Source organism: Arvicanthis niloticus, chromosome 13 (genome assembly GCF_011762505.2).
Source record: "Arvicanthis niloticus isolate mArvNil1 chromosome 13, mArvNil1.pat.X, whole genome shotgun sequence".
Lineage (NCBI taxonomy): Eukaryota > Metazoa > Chordata > Mammalia > Rodentia > Muridae > Arvicanthis > Arvicanthis niloticus.
In genome coordinates this window covers 48,215,125-48,234,474 of record NC_047670.1, presented here as the reverse complement: position 1 = coordinate 48,234,474, position 19,350 = coordinate 48,215,125, and the positions used below count along the sequence as shown (strand labels likewise).

The 19,350-nt window shown below is 45.6% G+C and overlaps 1 protein-coding gene across 3 annotated transcripts in view; it reads left to right on the top strand.

Moving 5' to 3' along the window:
- The window catches only part of Trappc9 (trafficking protein particle complex subunit 9), a 458,815-nt gene that overhangs the window by 136,343 nt on the left and 303,122 nt on the right, over positions 1-19,350 (top strand). For all 3 annotated transcript variants that reach the window (XM_076911449.1, XM_076911450.1, XM_076911451.1), the window contains one exon: positions 3,109-3,233. In XM_076911449.1, coding sequence (XP_076767564.1) covers positions 3,109-3,233 — 125 coding nt within the window. The remainder of the gene's footprint in view (positions 1-3,108; positions 3,234-19,350) is intronic.

Genomic DNA, 19,350 nt, shown 5'->3' with positions numbered 1-19,350 from the left:
AGATTGCAGAGCAATGGCCCACTAATAAAAGCAATCCCAGGCCACAGTGGCAACCCTAGCTTCAGCTGTCGGTGAATTGTGACGTGATACACAATCAGCCGTGATTTGTACACAGCCCTGGACTCTAGATGAAGACCTATGCTGATGCCACCACCCCTAGCAGTCTGCTCCCAGTCTGTTCATCAGAAAGGTGGAAAGAAGCTTGCTCACCCCTGATAGGCAGAGTGGGTCCTCATCAGAGCTTAGCAAGCCATTGGTGTCTCTGCTGAGCCCCAGGCTGCAAGCATAGTGCCATTCAGTAACAGTGCACAGGGAAAAGGAGGAAGGGCAAGCTTACCTAAGTGGCTACATCTCCTACAGCTCTGCACCGGTGCCCTCCAAGGGGCCTCCCCAGAGAATTGTGCATGTTTCACTTCAGGGCAACTTCTATAGTCTTGAGCTAGCATCAAGAAAATCATCACTCTTCTGATTGACATCTTACTCCACAAAGAAGTGATTTAGTAGCAGCTTGAATTATTATTATTGTTATTTTTAATGTTGGAGGCCTAGAACTAATCCATCCCCTCCGATGGAAAGATAGTCACCTATACACCTATATCAGTAGCTCCTGTACCCAAAGCTACAACTTTTCCGGGAACCCCGAAGCACTGTATGTGTTCAGGTGGACAATGGGAAGCCTCCAGACATTGGAAAAGGCAGAAGACCTTAGGTCTGGTGTGATTGCTGTGTACACCCAGTGGAGGGAAAGCAGTGTCGGGATAAGGCTATCCATGGAGGTTGGGGACCATGCCACTCGAAGTCCACTGTCACCATAGACATTATTTTTACTTTCCTAACCACATTGCAGTTTCTGAATGAATGAGCATGCTGCTTTCTCCATGGAAATTAAGGACGAATGTTGACTCGTCGTCTTAGCCAACTGCTTCTACTGCTTTGGTTTTCTTGAGCATATTTTATGATAACCAGATGGGCTTTTTTGGCATCCATGGATTTTATGAATACATGAGAAAGCATCTTTGAAAAATTTTCTACCTGGAACAGCCCACGCTGACAGACTCCCACGAGAGACCCATTGCTTTCTTTTACCTTTGCAAATGTATTTTATTTTAGTTACATCTTATTCAAGTTTATTTTAGGCATCTGTTACATTTTATATATACATATGTATATATATTCAGCCTTATTCGGTCATGTCTTTTTTTTTTTTTTTCCTTTTTGGAAACAGTTAAAAAAAAAAACATACCCTGTCACTAGCCATTTGTAAGTCCTAACCCTAGGTTTGGTGGGGGCCTGATGTATATAGATTGGACCTCTTAGGGTACTATAGAGCAGCCTGGGCTGGTGAGCTCAGGATGTTGTTTTTGTCTCAGTGTGGCTGGTGGTTCTGAGTTCAGGTTTTAGCTATGTGTATGTATGGTTTTTGATGGGCTGTGTAATACTGAAGAAGTCACCTCATCGGAACTCTGGCTTTCTCATGTATAGAATCAGTACGCTATAGCCTACTTTACAGGGAGTGTGGAACGAGTTAGATGCGCCCATGCACTTGTGCCTGTTGCCAGTCCAAGGACACCATGATCCATGATCAGATCTGCTGGGGTTCATCAGAGAGAAGGGGTTGCTGCTGGGTACAACAGGAACTGGCTCACATAGTTGTAGAGGGCAGAAAGTCCTGCAACAGTTCTTGGATATGTCTTTGTAGGCTGGCTCTGCTGGTGTGGCCTGAGTAGCTGCTTTCTCTCCACTGCTAGCGCCTGCTTTCAGCTGTCATTTCTCAGTTGTCATGATGATTGTGATATTGTAGTTGAATTCAAGAGAAGTATTATTTCAGCATGCAGAATTACATCCTGAAATTGCCCACAGCCTTTCTCCTAATGGAAAGATTGAATGCTATAAACAGTAGCTGTGTAGTTCACGCTACAAGCTCACTTTTATTTGCGACTCAGACCATTCTTGCGTGCTTTCCATCCTCACAGTACCTCTAAGCTCCTTGGTCCTGGTAGGCTGCTTCCATCCGTTTGTGACTTTTCACCCTTGTCTTCCTATTAATTGTTAGACAAATCCGTTCTGCATATTCTATTTGTGATTGCCTGTGCTGGCATAAACACAGGTGGGATGCTCCAATATCATTTTCTGTTCTTCCCCAGCTCCCAAGCTGGAGAGAGTTCTTTCCCAGTATCTCCTGTGACATCTTCTCCCAGCTTGTCTCTTTTGCTTCTGCAGCTGCCCTGTGCCATTTCCAGCTTTGCTCTTGCCCAAGCTTCTGCCCCAACTGGACCTGGAAACACCCTGCCCATCTATGATATTACCTTTCTCTTCTACCTTCTACTGGGTTAGAAAGCACAGCCATTCAGGCCATGAAGAGGCACAAGCTTTAAGATGATTGTTTTTTGAACTTCTAGGCAAATTTTGTGTGTGTGTGTGTATGTATATATGTATGTATGTGTGCATATATATGTGCGTATGCAAAGTACACATGTTCCAAAGTTTTCCAGCTCCAAGGCATTGCAGATGCATATCTTCCCTCTCCCAGGACCCGGTATTCCTTGATTTGTTCCCTCATGCTCAGCCTCTGCCCTGGGTGGCACATAGTAGGCACAGATCTCAGGCCATAGATGGTGCTGGGAATCAGAGAGAAGGGTTGTTTTCAGTTAGTGTACCCAGGGGGAGGCACTGTGAAAGGGACTTAGACTTGGGGAATGTTGGAGTGATGGTTGTCACAGTGAAAAGCTTGGGCCAAATTGGGACTTGGCAAGCAGAATGGTAGAATCTTCTAGTCCCTTTGCAGTAGCTGGTCTCATTGGCAGCTGGTCTCCAGTGCCCAGGAGAGCTACTTTGCCTTTGGTCAGCCCTTTACTGAGTGTATCATTCCTTGAGAGCCCCAGTGGAACTTCTGGGTCATTGTTCTCCATGAAGGTCCACTTTCGCCATACTAGTCCCTAGAAGGAAGCTGCCTGCTGAGGGGTGTTGTTGTCAGTGTGAATGAATGCCCAGGGAAGACCTTGTAATTAGACCAGGGAGTAGAGACTACCATGTTGGACAAACGAATCAAACCCTGCTTCACAAAACAGACAATCATGTTTTACTTGGGACTTCTGTCTTCCCTTCTAGATGGAATCAGCGTGAGCGGCTTTCCCCTGTCCAGTCCTTTCCGCCAGGTTGTCCGGCCCCGAGTGGAGAGCAGACCCACAAACCCTTCTGAGGGCAGCAAGACGGGGGACCTTGGCCATGTCAAGGTTAGTCCATCCATGGAGGTGCATGCTGCCAGGATTCTCCTGGTTTCTGCCGGCGCGATTTCCAATTCAGGGTTTGGAGTGCTTTTCTGAAGGAGACTGGCAGTGTGTGGTTGAAAAGTGGTTTCTCATGTTTTCACATCATGTGGAATTTCTGGACAGCAGGCCCAAGGCTACTCATGTGATTTTGCTGTTACATAGAGACAGGGAAGGCAGGCATGCCATTGAGGACAATGAGTAGAGGAGGTGATTTTCCCCTGCTCCCTCTCCTTTGAGAAATGTATTCATTGCCCAATTCTCAGTTTGAATATTCACCTCATAGCATTTTTCTTAATCATTTGGCAACTCTTGCAAGGAGGGTGTGTGAATAGGAGCTCCAGGCACCAGTCCAGACCCTGCGGAGCCCCACCCCTTGAAGTGCACAGTGGGGTGCTGCAGGGCTCTGAGCAGTGACTGAAGTGCAGGCATAGAGTCACTGTTTGAGTGATTGTGCTTATGGCCATCCTGTGGGCGTTCTGTTTGCTATCTCCATGCCAAAATGTGAGTGTGCATTGGCTGATGGGTCCACCAGAGAAGCTTGACCCAAGGCCCAAGCTGGGTGGGAAGAGCTGCCCTGTGAGCTGTCCTGAGTAACCTTGGTGTAATGGAGAGGGGGTTGTATTCTGCAGGGTAGTGGGCTCCTCTGAGGAATGGGGAGGGTTATGCCAGTGGTTCGAGGCCTGCCTATGGGGCATCTGAGGAAGAATGATGTGATTTGATCTGAATTGTGTGAAACCCATAAAATCATCACCTACGGTATCGTCGTGGGTATTGACAGGGCTGCCGAACACCTTCTTGAACCAGGTGCATTGTGTTTCCCGAGGTTTCCCTGAAGGATACAGGTGGCTGGCAGGAACTGTGTCCATGCTCAGGACCGTTTATCTGCATGTGGTGGGAGGACTCGATGACTGAAGATAAATGCTGTGTTTGGTGGGGGGACATCAGTGACTGTGTACAGGGCTGAGGCTACAGCTCAGTGACTAAGTGCTTAGCCAGCAGGCTTGAGGCCCTGGACACGTATCCCTAGCATACAAATTATGTAAGCCAGGCCTGTCTGCCTCTCAGAGTCCCATCTGACAGACTGGGCATTGTTAGCTTGCTGACAGGCTTAGAGAAGAAAGAGTAAGACTCCGGGGCTTCATTTTCATAGCTAAAAGCCCAGGAGCCACTCTTGAGAAAGTAGGGCCTTGGGCTTTGTCCTTGCCAGAACTACCTGGTGTCTAGTTAGGTTCAGATTGGTTCTGGTTTTTATTGTCTAGCCCTCTTTATCCAACTATCATTGGGGGCCACTTTTTGAATCACATGTGATCTGCGATGGTCCCATATGATTAACACATGACAAAGGCTTTGCTGAGAGCCCTCTGAGAGGGCACCAGTACTGGCTGAATACCGTAGACACAGGTTGGACTATGCCCAGTGCCACTATAGCTGCCTATAGCTTTGCTTGTTGGAAGCATAGCTGGATCAGACAGAGAGATGGGACAATGGTGCAGACATTGGAGAGCCAGAGCCCTTTCCACGCTCTGTCTCCTGGTACTGAAACAGGCCTCCTTTCCACTTCACACCTGCATGTGGCTTGCTGGAAGAAATGCTGAAATCTTGACAAAGAGGAAGCTTGCCAGGGGCACTAAGCCTTCTACCCTTTGCACAATGGCTCTGAGGAGCACTTGTGCTCTTTCTAAGTATCCTGTCTCTTGAGACTGCAGCTGGCAGGCATGGTAGTCACAGTTACGTCCTTGGCACCTTACAGATAGCTAAAGACTGGACTTCAGCTTCAGGAACTTAGGGAAAAAGTTAGACTCAAAGTAAGCAAAAAGGAAATAATAAAAAACAGAGCAGAAATCAGTGAACTAAGAAGCAAACAAAATTCCTGAAATAGACAAAGTAACCAGAAGCTTGTTCTCTGAGAAAGTCAGTGAAATTTATCGACTTCCAGCCAGATTGATTAAAGAGTAATTATGTAAATTACCAGTAGTAGGACCGAGATAGGGAACTTCTGCTCTGGCTTTGCTGAGGAGATAAGGGAGGTGCATTACCAAGCACTTTATGCAGAGGACTGAGTAGGAAAGCAGGTAGCTTTGTATCCATCAAGGAGAGAGTTCTTGCTAAAACTTTACACAGAGAAACTCCTTAAAAGAGAAGTAATAGAAAATCTGTGTAAACAACTTTTGAAAACTGTGAAAGGGGGAATGCAGCTGGTGGGATGGCTCAGGGCTAAAGAAGCTTGCTATGCATGCCCGAGGACCAGGGTTCAATGCCTGGTACCCACATGGAAGTGGAGAGAAATGACCCTTAAAGATTGTCCTCTGACCTTTACGTGTATTCTGTGGCATGCGTCCTCTCCTAGTTGTCACACAGTAATGGTGATGATATAATAATATTTATGATGATGATGATATAATGATGATGATGAAAAAGAAAAAAGGAAAACAAGAAGAAGGAATAAGATAAACAGATTTTGAAGAATAAAAATAAAGTAATGCATCACCACTGTAGACTGCCCCCGCCCCCAGCTTTAACAAGTCTAGAGCAGGAGTTTGGTCTACGCTACCTCATGGGCTATCCAGCATCAATTGAGCAGGGCTCATCTGTGGAAGGCAAGGTTGGTTTAGCAGCAGAAAATCCATAGTTGTGACTCTCCATGTTGATAAACTAGGAAAGGAGAATGAAGTAAATAACTTCATCTGTTGCCACGTGCAGCATTGAATAAAGTCTGGCATCTTATTTCCAGAACACTCTCTGCCATTTTGAATAGAGAAGAGCTTCCACTGTCTGACCAGCTGCTCTCCCATGCTTCACAGGGAAAGGCTTGACCTGGGCTCTGTGGAATCTCTGTGACATTCCAGCAACACCACACAGAGATACTGGCTGTAACATGAGCTACTAGATCTTTCTTAAAGCTCATACATACTTTTGCACTTTAATAATTATAGTTAAAAATGGATGTACTGGAAGACTCTGCAAAGAATTCAAGTTAAGCAAACAGCATGCTCTCCCTTCCTTTCCCTTTCTCTCTCCACCCTCCCCTCCCCTCCCCTCCCCTGCCCTTTCCTCCCCTTCTCTTCCCTCCCTTTTTCCTTTCCCTCCCTTTACCCGTCTTTTTCTTTCTTATGTGTGTACCTGCTGTACTGCATTTGGAGAAGCTAGAGGACAACTTATAAAAGAGCTTTAATGTTTGAAAGTTATTTACTAATGTGTGTGTGCGCATGTGCATATTTGTGTAGGAGTGCGCATGTGCCATGGCATGCGTGTGGTGGGAGAACTTGCAGAGCTGCCTCTCCCCTTCTACTGTGGGTTCCTGGGATTGAAGTCAAGTCTGGGGCTTCTGCAGCAAGTGTTAGGTCTTAGTATAGGCCTCTTCCTGCCAAGTGGAAGGAAAGGAAGTTGGCTGAGAATGTGTGTAGGAGAGGTAGGGCAGTGGAGTACCTGAGCAGCGGGCATCAGAAAAGAAGGCTTCTTTTAGTAAAGGCTACTAGACCAGGCTGCAGTGGCGGTTGGGACTCACCAGACAGCATGGTGATATGGAGGAGACCATCATGTAGACAGCAGTGAAGCTGCCACTGACTAGATCTGCCTTTCCGACAAAGACACGGTGGCCCAGGTACAATGGGTGACTGACCAGAATCAGTCCAGTAATTATATAGTGGAGACAAGATGGCTCCCAAACATCTAGTTCCAAGCTCAGGGTTCAAGCCTTCCAGAATGCTGGCAGCTCAGGGAGGGCAAGTACTCAAGCCTGCTGAGTCCAGAGAACAGCGGGGCAGAGAGGCTCTGATGCCTACCAGGGTCCTTTCTGTTCCCCAGGACTACAGTTGCACATCATTCAGGGGAAATTAGGACATATCTCCACGAGGTGAAGGAAATGTCCAGGGTCAGGCAGCCTCTAAGTAGAAGTTAAATCCAGCCCAGGTGCTTCTGATTCCAAGGCCTGTGCATAAGCCATTTCTACCACACCACAGTGTCACTGCCTGTGCAATTTCTGTGTCTCTGAATTTATTACAGGATACAGAACACCCTCTATTGATTCAAGCTATATTGATGAAATAGTCATGTCTAAGCCTTTTGGCCCATCTGACCTCAGTTTCCTTTCTGTGAAAGGCAGATAATAAGGCTTCCTTCCAGCCCTTGTAGGGAGGGAAGTGTCTGCTATTAGTCCTGGTAGATAAGAGAAGCTCACAAAATGGCAAATCCAATTCAGCTCCAAATTATTTCTAATCTGTCCCAGTGATAGTTACAGAGACAGGGCATTTTCCCTGCAAAGTTTAAGCATAAAAGCTTCACAGGAATCCTTTAATCTGCTCAACAATTTTAAAACTTAATAAGAAATTTAGAATGGAGAGCTGGGGAGAGAGGGTGTCATCTGTGGAATGCTAAAACAAACGCTAAATGAGGCCAGAGGACCATTCCTCCAGGTCTAGGTAGGGAAAGCTAAGACCTTTTGTGATCATGGCTGTTGTGTCAAACCTTCTGCAGGTACATGTTTGTGTGTGTGAGTGTGCACTTGTGTATATGTGTGTGTGTTTGTGTGTACGTACATGGCATGGGTGTTGGTCTTATGGTGCCTTCTACTTTGTAGTTTTGTTTTACTTTGAATTATGCATGTGTGTATGTCTGTTTATAGGTATGTGCACACAAATGCAGGTTTTCTTGGAGGCCAGAGGTACTGGGTCTCCTGGAGATGGACTTACAGGTACTTGTGAACTGCCTGGTGTGGGTGCTGGGAACTGAATTTAGGTCTTCTAGCATAGCAATAAGGACTTTCACCTGCCAAGCCATCTCTGCAGCCCCATCCCTGCCCTTTGTTTGAAATGGGGTCTTTCTTTGGCCTGGAATGTTACCACATAGGCCCATGAGCTTCCAGGGATCTTGTGTCTTCTTGTCCTATCTCTGCATTGGTAGGGTTACCTGTGTACATCACCAGGACAGGCTTTGTTTATGGGATCTAAGCTTGGTCCTCATGCTTGCAAGGCCCATGCTTTACCTATTGAGCTGTCTCTCTAACTCTCTTGCAGCTTTTATTCAATTCATGTGTCTGATAGCTAGAGAGCAGTTAACCAGTACACGCTTAGTTCTGAATGCTGGGAATAGAGCCATGCACAGTGTCTGAGAGCCACATTCTGACCAGAGACTAACACTGAGCAAGTAAATGCCAGTTGTGTTTGCTGAGAATAGACACAGGCTGTCTCTGGTTTGGAGAGAAGGTCTGTAGAATTCATCGAAGCCCCGATGAGAGAGGGACAGGTGTACACAGCCCGTCCTACTCTCGGTCATTGATGGGCCACTGGAGTCACGACATTATTTGGATGCTAACAGAAGCTGCCAATGTTTGAAGTATTCTTATTGCCAGTTATTTTTTTCCCCAGGTGATTGCAAGTTAATTAAAGATATAGGTGAGACTTACTGCTGCCTGCATTTCCTCCTTTGTAAGGGGCAGACACATGCAGTATATAGACTCTTAGTGAGTGTAGAACCAGTAAGACAGAAAGGTACTGTTCTAGAGACACACCCCACCCCTGGGGGGGTGATTATTGAAGTAGTGTTAGCCTGCCCCACAATCACTTGGGGGGCCACCCTCACCTTCTCACCTGGAGGGTTGCAAATCTGTACTTCTGGGACATTCCTGGGTGAGGTAGAGACCTTACTTCAGGGATTATTGCCTAAAAAAGGGAAACCTCACTTCCCCTTTTAGTTTTTATTAGTAGTGGGACTAGCCTTTAGCAGTTTGTTTTGTGTTTTGATTTTTAAGATAGGGGTTTTCTGTTTAGCCCTGACTGTCCTAGAACTTGCTCTGTAGACCAGGCTGGACTCGAAGAATTCACAGAGATCCATCTTCCTCTGCCTCCCACGTGCTGGGATCAAGGTATGCACTACCTACCACCTATGGCTTACCTTCAGCATCCTTAAGAGGGTTTCAAACCTTCCTGATGTACCTTAGAGACAGGCTGTGGTAAAGACAGGAGCTCATTCTGAGGAGCTTCTGTGTTGACTTACATATACTACCTGGAATCCCAAAAAAGAATTTTTATAATAATTTTTCATAAAACCCTGACATAAGCATGTAATTAAAACCAAGTGTAGGCATTAGAAGTCTGATCTGGGGGCTGGTCCTAAAACCTTTGCATAGTGAGGTGGAATCTTGCCTGCTACAGCCCAGGATGTGCCCACAGTTAGGATTAATGGCTGTACAGCAACAGAAACCATCCAATGTTTGAATGCATGGCCCTGTGCTGCAAAGGGCTGCACCGTTCATCTGCAGGGTCTCCAGGGACACTGGGTGTCTTCTCAGAGCCAAGCAGGTCTTGTGGGACTATTATTGTGAGCTGGCTTCTGCCATTACATTCAGCATGATTGATCTGCAGACAGCAGGGAAGAGCCAGACAGGAGAAGAAAACGTGTACTTTTATTGCATTCTTGCCAAAGAAGAAAATTGAGTTAAGTCTTCTATTTGGAATGACTGACAGTAAGCAATATGTTTGCTTGGGTAAGGACATTTAGGTGACATGATTAGTCCCTAAAAATCCAAAGCAGTTTAGAGATTACATCAAAACAAAATAATTCTTACCCTGCTTCCCAAGTATCTACATTTTATCAAAAGGAGAAAACAAGGGAAGAAAAACGCAGTCTTTATTTGATGTCAGACAGACCTGCAGTGACCCTTGCTGTTGGCCAGCTTTGTCACAATGGACAGGGTCCTTCAAGTAAGTCATCCCTGGAGTGAGGATGATCCTTCCTACCCCAAGTAGAGTTTCTGTAGTGAGGCGGGTTCCATGGATCCCAGATACAGGACTGGGTTTGTTTGGAATGAGCAGGCACATGACCCCATGTCCCTGCGTGTGCTTTTTGTGGTCTCCTAGAACTTGGTGAAGCTGTTGGCTATTTCTTCCCCTGTCACACACCAAACCCCAAAGCTCCTCAGAGTCAGAGAATGGTATTCCCTGGTCTCTGCCATGCTAGAAGAAAGTCTGGCTGTGCGTGTGCCTAGTAAGTCATTGTTACCATTTAGTGATGGTGGGTGACTAGTGAAGAGTTGGGCAGAATGAAGCAGAGAATATTGGGAAGGAAGGCTGGTGAATGACAGAACCTGAGTCCACACAAGGGACAGGCGTCTCTCAGACATGTTTGGAGCAATTCTGTGGTAATATTGTAGTAACAGATGCGGTAAGCAAGGTAAGGCGAGGTGATAAGTGGGGACTCTGGACTGTGTGATGTGGTGATGATGTGGACACATGCATGTTCATGTCTACACCACTTTGTTAGCCCTGCTCTATCCTGAGTTTGTTAGTGCTGGCAACCACATCTTGAATATCCTGGGTTTTCTTCCTTGTTTGCCAAGAAAGACAGGAAGCGGAATTATCAAATGCCCACGATGGAAATTTGAATAAAAGAAGCAAGAAATTAACAATGCAAGTGGCTAATGCATGAAACCATTGGATTCTATAAGGCCTTGGCTGACTTTAGGAGGAGTTCTGTAATGTAGAAGGTAATCATTTTACCTTTGTGAACCTTAATATTCCTAATTTGATGAGATTAACAAGAAAATCTAGAAACTGGTACTAGATTTTCTTAGATGCTTCTAGATGTGGGTTTTTTGTTCTAGCTTGTTAATAAGATGAATTAACTCTTTTAAAATATTAAACCAACCTTGCATTCCGCAGATAAGTCCTCATCTGGTCATGATGTAGCATCCTGACTTGAAACACACATTGACTTTAGGAGGGAATCTGATAAGAGCGACGTAGGACTTGAGGGTTACAGCAGTAGGTTGGCCAGAGTCTAAATAAGACAGAAAGCTCAGGGAGGGACACCAGGGCTTTGCTTCAGCAGCATTCCTGAAGCTGTAACATTGGTCAGGGATGAGAATCAGCCCTAAGAATATGGAGCGACAAGGATGGCTTCAAGGTCTGGGCTTCACAGTTACTTGGTGCATATGATGTAGAAGGAAAACAAGCGGTGGCCTGTGTATTCTGCTCATGCTGTCCAGCCCTGCCTTTCCTGCCTGCCAGGATGCCAATCACACAGAGCTCAGTCTGGCTCCGGGACACAGACCCCTTCCTCACCCTAAGTACATCCTCTATGTGTATTCTTCACTTTAGTTTTTAACGAGTTCACATAGGGCATGCCTGATCCAAACCCTCTAGTTGTCCAGTAGCCATTGAAGGGGGAGTCCCCTGAGAATACTATTGAAGTTCAAGTTCATGATCCCCCAATTTCCTCTGTATCACAGTCCTTAAACAACATCCGTCCTGAGTTAGTGAGCTTTGCATAGTGTTCTTTTCTGAATGGTGCTCTTATTGATGTCTCTGATCTTTGATAGCATAGTTTTGGGTTTCTAGTCTTGTAAATCTAGAAATAAACGTATTTCTGGTGCTTTTAGAACCCTAGCTCATGCATTGTACAGTACGAACTGCTTTTGAAGTCTCAAGTTGTCTGGTAATTTATCCATGTGGGTTTCTTTTTCCTTCCTGTTGTTGATGTTACTAATGATCTTTTAACTCCTGGTAATGCTAAGAACTCTTTTATATTGAAATTATTGTTTTCTTACTTTTAACTGAATGCCCTAATATTTTTACATGATTTAACTCTGTTGGTATACAACAGCAGAATCCATGTCATTCTGAACGGTTTGTTCATGGGAGGGCCATACCTGAGTGTCTGTCATTCTTAAGATGCTGGGCATTGGGCATCCCCCTGTGTGTGGGGGGTCTCCTGTTAATCAGTACATACATGTTTTGTGATCAATTAGATTTGCTTCTTCCACCCAAAACTTTGAGAAATTTGCTTATAACTGATTGAGTTTTCTTTTTAAGACTGAAGCAAGCACTCAGGTTTTAAAGAATGGCATTGCTCTTCTGACTTCTGAAGAATCAAGTGAAGCTGGTTGCACATCCCTACAAAGGCATACATATGTAGGGAGAAGTGATTACTACTTTGATTTTTAGTACAAAGTTGATATTCGTTTTACCTTTTACTATTTTTCTTTTTCTAAAACTGTTGTTATTGTACAACATTTGCAACATATTCACCCCTTTTCTTCTGTCTTAATTTCTCTCTCCCTACCCCCACCTGAAATTATTGTTCTCCCATTTTAAATAACCCACTGAGTTCAATTTGTGCTGCACATATATTCCTTGGTGTGTGGCTATGGAGCTTGGTTGATATAGAAGGGGCCATGTTCTTGAAGAAAACAGACTCTCCCTTTCCCAGAAGCCCTCAGGACTGGGAGTGCCCTGTCCCACCTCACCTCCATGTTGAAATTTTCACTGGCTTGATCTTGAACAGGTCTTGTGCAGGCAACTACAGCTGCTGTGAGGTCATGAGTCGTTTTCCTGTCCTGTCCAGAAGGTCCCATCTTCCTAGACCTCAGCTCCCACTCTTTCCATCCTCTGTTTACCGATGACCCCTGAGTCTTAGAGCAGGGGTTATTTAGATGTCCCACCTGTGGCTGAGCACTAGGTGACACCTATCCTCTGTACCTTCACTCATTGTGAATAAGAGAATTATTGAGGCAAATACTTTTGACACTGGAGTTGGCTGTTTCAGTAACACAGGGGCCAAGATGGTTGCCTTGGATGGGTTAACATGGCCCTAAGCCCAATGAGTTCTCCTTTCACAAGAGAACATCCCTGTGTTGGTCCTTCACCCATAGCAAATGGCTTTGCCAGAGTCATAAATGCCATGTTAATTCTCTAGAAAATACTTTCTTATTTCTGCTTCTCGATGGTATCCTTCTGTAAATTAGAACATTTAGCCCATCTACTGGGGTCCTTTGATTACCCAGAAGCACATCCCCGACCTCTAGTTCATAACTCGGAAAGCTTTTTGCAATTCCTAACTCCAGCTCTTAGCATCTTCACAGACACATGGATTTCTGTTGACTCAGCGTTTTGATCCACTTACTGTAGCTGCTATTGTCATTGCTCACATTGTCACAGTTTAGCCAGAGGGACCTTGTGTTGAGCGGCCTCCAGGCCTTTTTGGCATGGCTGTTAATCTTTAGAGGCTCAATGCTCTGACAGTAAAAGATGAGCTGTTCTCATCTCACAGCGACCTGTGAGGTCAGCGTCTTTGCATAGGAATGGGAATTGAGACTGGGAGCATGCATGCATTGTGCTAGCTAGTATTGTGCTAGCTAGTACAGTTAATCTCGCTGGGCAGGGGCATCATTGTGTGCAGGGCTTGAGCTCACCTAATGCCATGGCCTTTCTCACATGTGCCTGGACGGGATGCCCTTTTCTTTCCACACCTTCTCTTCCCTGACACACCTGACCTATTCATCTGTGAGTGGCTTGTATGACTCCCTCCCCCACCACCCCCCACTCCTCGTCACTAAGCTCTGTTGGAGGCACCGTTGTATTTGTACCCATTTCTGGGGGTCCTGCATAGAGCGAGGTGCTGTCCTGTCCCTCGTCCCATGCTACTGTCCTTTTCATATTCTCCCCATTTGATAAGCTCAAGGGTGTAATATTGACTTAGTGAGTGGGAGTCACTGTGTAAGAATGTCTCCAGCACTGGAGTGACTCAGTAGAGGTATGACTGTGCTTTTAAATTTAATATCAAGACCTGCCGCCTGACAAAACATATAAATGACAGCGAGATAAAATATTTGAAATTAGAACTGCTCTGGGGAGGCGGAGATATCATGTGGCAGTATGCACAGTAGGCACGGTAGAGCATAAGCGAGGGGGCACTCTTTTCTGCAAAAATTTAAAATAAAATTTATAAAACATCAACTAAGTGTTTTTTTTTTAAACCTGAGATATTCCTGGAAATTTTCAGAACTTTCTCTCCTCCTTCTTAAGAAACAAACTAAAAAGTGTTCCCCCAGACAGACAAGAATGTTAGCAGTGCCTAACAAGGAAGTGGAAATAAGAACTGGCTCTCAAGATGTTAACGCTATAGTGATGTAGAACAGTGGTTCCCAGCCTTCCTGATGCTGTGACCTTTTAACACAGTTCCTCATATTATGGTGACCACCAACCATAGTTAGTTTTGTTGCTACTTCATTCAACTGTAATTTTGCTACTGTTATGAATCATAATGTGAATATCTGATATGTTAGATATCTGACATGTGGCCCCCAAAAGGGATCACGACCCACAGGTTGAGAACCACTGGCTTAGACAAAGCAAGGGGATATGGACTGAGATGCCCAGCTTCAAGGTTGCTCAGCCCAGCTAGTGCTTTGAGAATATCAGCTGTCAGCATTGGCATTTCTGCAAGCCAATGGGAGATGCAGACTAGAGGGTCCCATTGCAGGCTGAACCAAGCTCTGCATTTTAATGAGACTAGAACATTCAAGTCTGAGATGTATCCTTTGCTGTTGCTTTGAGTCCTGCTCTTTGTTCTGTGCTGGCATCCCCTCCAGGAAGCCTTCCTCTCAAACCCCTTTCCTCTTCTGGCTGCAGCAGTAATTTGTCTGCTGTGTCGGCATCATCTGTCCTCTCTGTCCTTCTCACTGTCACAGCCTCCCTTTGGAAGCGCAGTGTCTGGCATGCTGAATGTACTCAATAAATATTTGCTGAAGAGAGCAATGTCTTGGTTCTAGGGTAGTTCCGGGATTACATAGGAAGAGAAGCAGGCCTTGCCAGTAGGAGCTGCATGTCTTTCACTGCAGAGACATGCATTAACCAGAGAGACTATTGGGACCTGGGTGTGGCTACTGTGAGTGCCCAAAGGTGACATGCAGGCTGGGTTCTTGGAGCAGAATGGAGTGGAGGCCTGACTGCCCACTGAGTCACTGAGTTTCTTCCTCGCTCCTTTTTCAGAGGCCTACAGAGGAACAGTTGTCCTGACTTGTTAAGAGCTGGGCTTGGACATAGTAGCAGGTAATAGCTAGTTCATCACAGGTGTCCTTTGAACTTCCAGAAAAGACCTCTCTGAGTCCTGAAGACCACCTGCTTTGCTCTGTCAGAAGCCCGCACAGGCTCCCCCTCATCAGATCTTGGTCTGTTCCTGTGGTCCTGTGTTCCTCCCCCCCAGCCCATTCTGTTCTCTTTAACAATATAGGTATTTTAAAAAGCAACACAAAACTCATTAAATGAATATCCCTAAGGGTTGGATTGTGGCCCAAATGTCAATACATATCTGGCAAAGAAAGGAAATGAAAACTCACATCAGTGTGTCTCATCTGGATCACCTCAGCGGCCTGGCAGAGAGGTCCCGGTGGCAACGCTGTGTTCGGTGTAAATAGCAGAAAGTCCCGTGGGCTCTAACCAAAGGTCCATCCTGTATTCCTGCTTCATCTGGAAAGTTACTGTGCTACCACGGCCTCTGGTCACTCATTGCTTAGGGTGGTGGGGGTTGGCTGGGCTGTGTCCCTTGTAGATGTTACACAGGATAAAAGAGAAATAATGGAGATGTGTTTGCTTTCAACTGCAGCATCACCTTTGCATTAATGTCAAGGTCAGTTAGGATGATTCATTCAGACCTCACCCCTTGTGTAGCCCCCAAACCCATCCCAAGTTGTTCCCAAGTTTCTCTCCCTCCCCCACCCCTCGCATTGCATCTCTTCTTCCTCCTAACCTTCTCTGCCCTTCTCTGCCTTTGCCCCCAGTTCTCTGGATCTAGTCTTTCAGTTTTCGCCAGCCCCTGAGTCTCCAGGACAATTGCAGACAATACAGTTCATCTCTACATCCCATCCCCATCCGAGCATGACTCTGGTTGTTGCTGGGGACTCTGCAGATAGATCTGTGTTTCCTCGTGGGTTGCTGTGCAAATTGTTAACTGGTGTTATCTACACATAGGCCTGAGGACGAAGAGTCAAGAGTCTTCACCATACCACAGAGTCTGGGGTTTAAGAGAGTGTTCCTAAGGCTTCTGCTAAGGGGGCAGCGCTCACTCTGGTAGCTCTAGAAGGGATTAGCATGATGGATCCAGACCCCCAGGCCTGGCCCAGCACTTTCTCAGCCTACTTGTTGGCCTCTCTCCAGAGTGTTGCCTTTCGTAGAATGATGAAACACTGGCTTCCACATACCTGGACCTTGTTTTATACACTGTGCTGTGGGCTTTATATACATTCTTGGGCTAACCCCGAAAGGTAGTACCATGTGCTGTGGTGGTTTGCCCTCATCATGCTGCCTGGACGTGGCCCAGCTGCCTGACTATGCTTGTCTGGTCCCCACTGAACCCCTTCCTCTTTGGTGAATGCTGTGGCATTGGGCACAATGGCTCCCCGGAAGTAAGTGGAACGAGTCTTTCTGCTTCTGTGAAGCTTTGTGGGAAGATGCCATTTTCTCTTCAGATTCCAATCCGAATTTTCTTGAGGTGTAATTGATGAACAGCTCTGTCTTGGAAGGCTTGCTGAGCTCCTTTTGCCAGTGTATGTTCAGCTGACTGTGGAGAGACACTAGCTTTGCAATGTCTACACACAAAACCATTCCCTATCTGAAGGTAGGTCACCATTGGAACCAAGTTTGTGTTCCTGATTTTAAAGCTGAGACATGTAAGAACCTGTGTCTTAGCTCTAAGTGTGGAATCTGAATTTATTCCCCTGGAGGAATAACCAAAGCCCCCGTTGGAAAGGCATTTGGAACTCATGTCCATATCTAAAATGTGGTGATTCATGAGTTGTGGATTTAAGAGAGCACTGAGAAACCTTCTAAGTGCATCAGTAACATGCATGCAGGGAGGCACTTGAAGCTTCCCTCCCTCCTGGAAGATATGCTCATCTCTGTCAGAGTCACGTAGCCATTCTTCAAAGTCTAGGAAAAATAGCCAGTGAATAGTAGCTTTTAATTATTATCTGTTCCTTTTTTGCTGCTATAACAAGATATCCCAGCTGAGTATAAAGAGAATAGGTATTCACTTCACTCTTGGAGGCTGATTAACCAATATTGGGCATCTCTGGGTCTTCATGGATGGAAGCTGATGTTGCTGATCACATGGAGAGAAAGGAAGGCAGAGAGGTCCAGGGTGAGGCTCACCTCCTCCTCCTCCTTCTCCTTTTCTTCTTCTTCCTTCTCTTCCTCTTCCTCCTCCTCATCTATTAATCTGATATTGTGGGGACTAACTGTGTCTCATCCGAACCACACTGATCTCTTTTAGGTAATGCTCTCATAAGTGAGTTACTTCTCCACTAGGTCCCACTGCTTCACTATGTATCTTTACTGGGCACTTCACACTTCTACCACATGAGCCTTGGGGAAACACTCAGGCCACATCCAAACCATAATTAGTTTTGTATCAGCCAAAGCTGTGATAAGTACTTCCATCTAACACATGTTATTTTTAGTGCTTAGAACAAAACTACTTGGAGTAAGTCTTGCAGGAGCTATCAGTAGCAACTTTGGAGAGTGAAGCAGATGGGCTAAGTCAGGGACTGACAGTGTTGCTTCTGCTTGGTCTTTGCCTCATTTGTTTGTGATATGGGATGAGTACCTTGGTGGTGGTAGGTTCCTTGTATGCACTTGTGTGCATACCTGCATGGTAACACTCTTGGACTGATAACCTGCTTTGAGTTCCTCTGGTCCTGGTCCCCAGGACCCAGCTGTCCTCTACAGGGTTTTAGTGGTATTTTTGCTCTGGTTTTTGGCCAGAGCTACTGGTATAGGACAGTGGTTGAATGTCACTTTGTGGTCTTGATTTTCTTCTTCTTACAAACTGTGCAAGGATATATGCTTTAGAATTCACTAGAGAATATGGAGATACCCAAGGAGGAGGAGAGATGCAGAGACATGGTCTCTGCTCTCAAGAACAGCTGGCTAACAGGACCGGCAGCTGTGGGATGTGGCTGAGGTAACTTGGTGGTGGGGAATCGAGTGAGGAACTGGATCACCTGTGTCAGTGGCTATGAGAGCGAGGTGAGAGCTTCCTGACTTTGTTCTTTTACTTATACATTATTATTTTTATAATAAAATTATTCATGTACCTTGTAATAAATATCTTGTAAGAAAAGTCCAGAAAAATGTAAAGGAGAAAACTCGGGCTGGAGAGATGGCGTAGCTGGTAAAGTTCGTTCCACAAAATCTTAGGGATCTGAGTTCGACTCTCTACCACCCATATAAAAACCAGGCTGGTGGCAGACTGTTAACAGCTGCTCTTCTCATGTCCCCGAAGCAAAATAGGCAAGAGGAAGTGGCCAAGAGTCGCCCTGCGTGTCCTATAGGCTTCCCTTTAGGCCTCATCTTCTAAAGGTTCCCCTACCTTCTGGCAGCACCATCCTGTGGTCTAAGCTTCAGCCTCTAATATGTCACTTACCTCTAAACAGTTCCTTGAGGAATGCTTGCTCCTCCTTATGTGGCCCCGGAGGAGGCCTGCTTGGCTGCTTCTGTATCTCTAGGGAGCAACTTGAGATGATGAATAGGGTGTGGGAGAGTTCCAGATTCCCAGTGAGAGCCATTATCTAGCTCTCTGTGAGGGTGGCAGCATGGAGAAGAGGCTGGGTCTTCTGTTGCCCCAGGGGTCCTCTTGCTGTCATTACTGGATAATGGTGAAAGCTGCAGTCCTGGGGGACCCCAGTGAGGAATGGGCTTCTTTTCCTGTCCTCAGGAAGCATCACCCAAACAGAGTATGAGCCTTTGTGCTGCAGAAACAACCAGCCTTGAACAGCACTGATACATTGTTGCTTCAGCTAGAGCAGAGAATAAAGCAGCATCAGTCCTCCGTGTGGGCTGCTGTTTTCATTAGCCTTTAACATGGTCTTATTGATTCGCTTGAATCCCCAAACAAGAGGACATTTTAAACTGCTGGTGTTAATTTTTAGAAGTGTTAAAAGTAATTATTCGGACATCTTGATGACTGCACCATCAGACAAATGTTTTAGCACCCTGAATTCTAAATCCTTTTGTCAGGAGCTGATGACTTTAAGATTGTTTTCCCCCTACAAGCTTTAATTAAAAACAACATGGTAATAGAATTGGATTTTTAATGAACTATTCAATCAAAAAGAAAAGTATAATCATTTATATTAGAAATAATATTCCTTGTAATCAGGCATGTTAAATGTAAGCCTTATAGCCATTTAGTGACTTTTGGAAAAGTTTATTATTTCTTCCTCCTCCTCCTCTTTCTCCCCCCCCTCCTCCCTTTCTCCTCCTCCCCTCCTCCCCTCCTCCTCCTTTCCTCTTCCTCCCCCTCCCCTCCC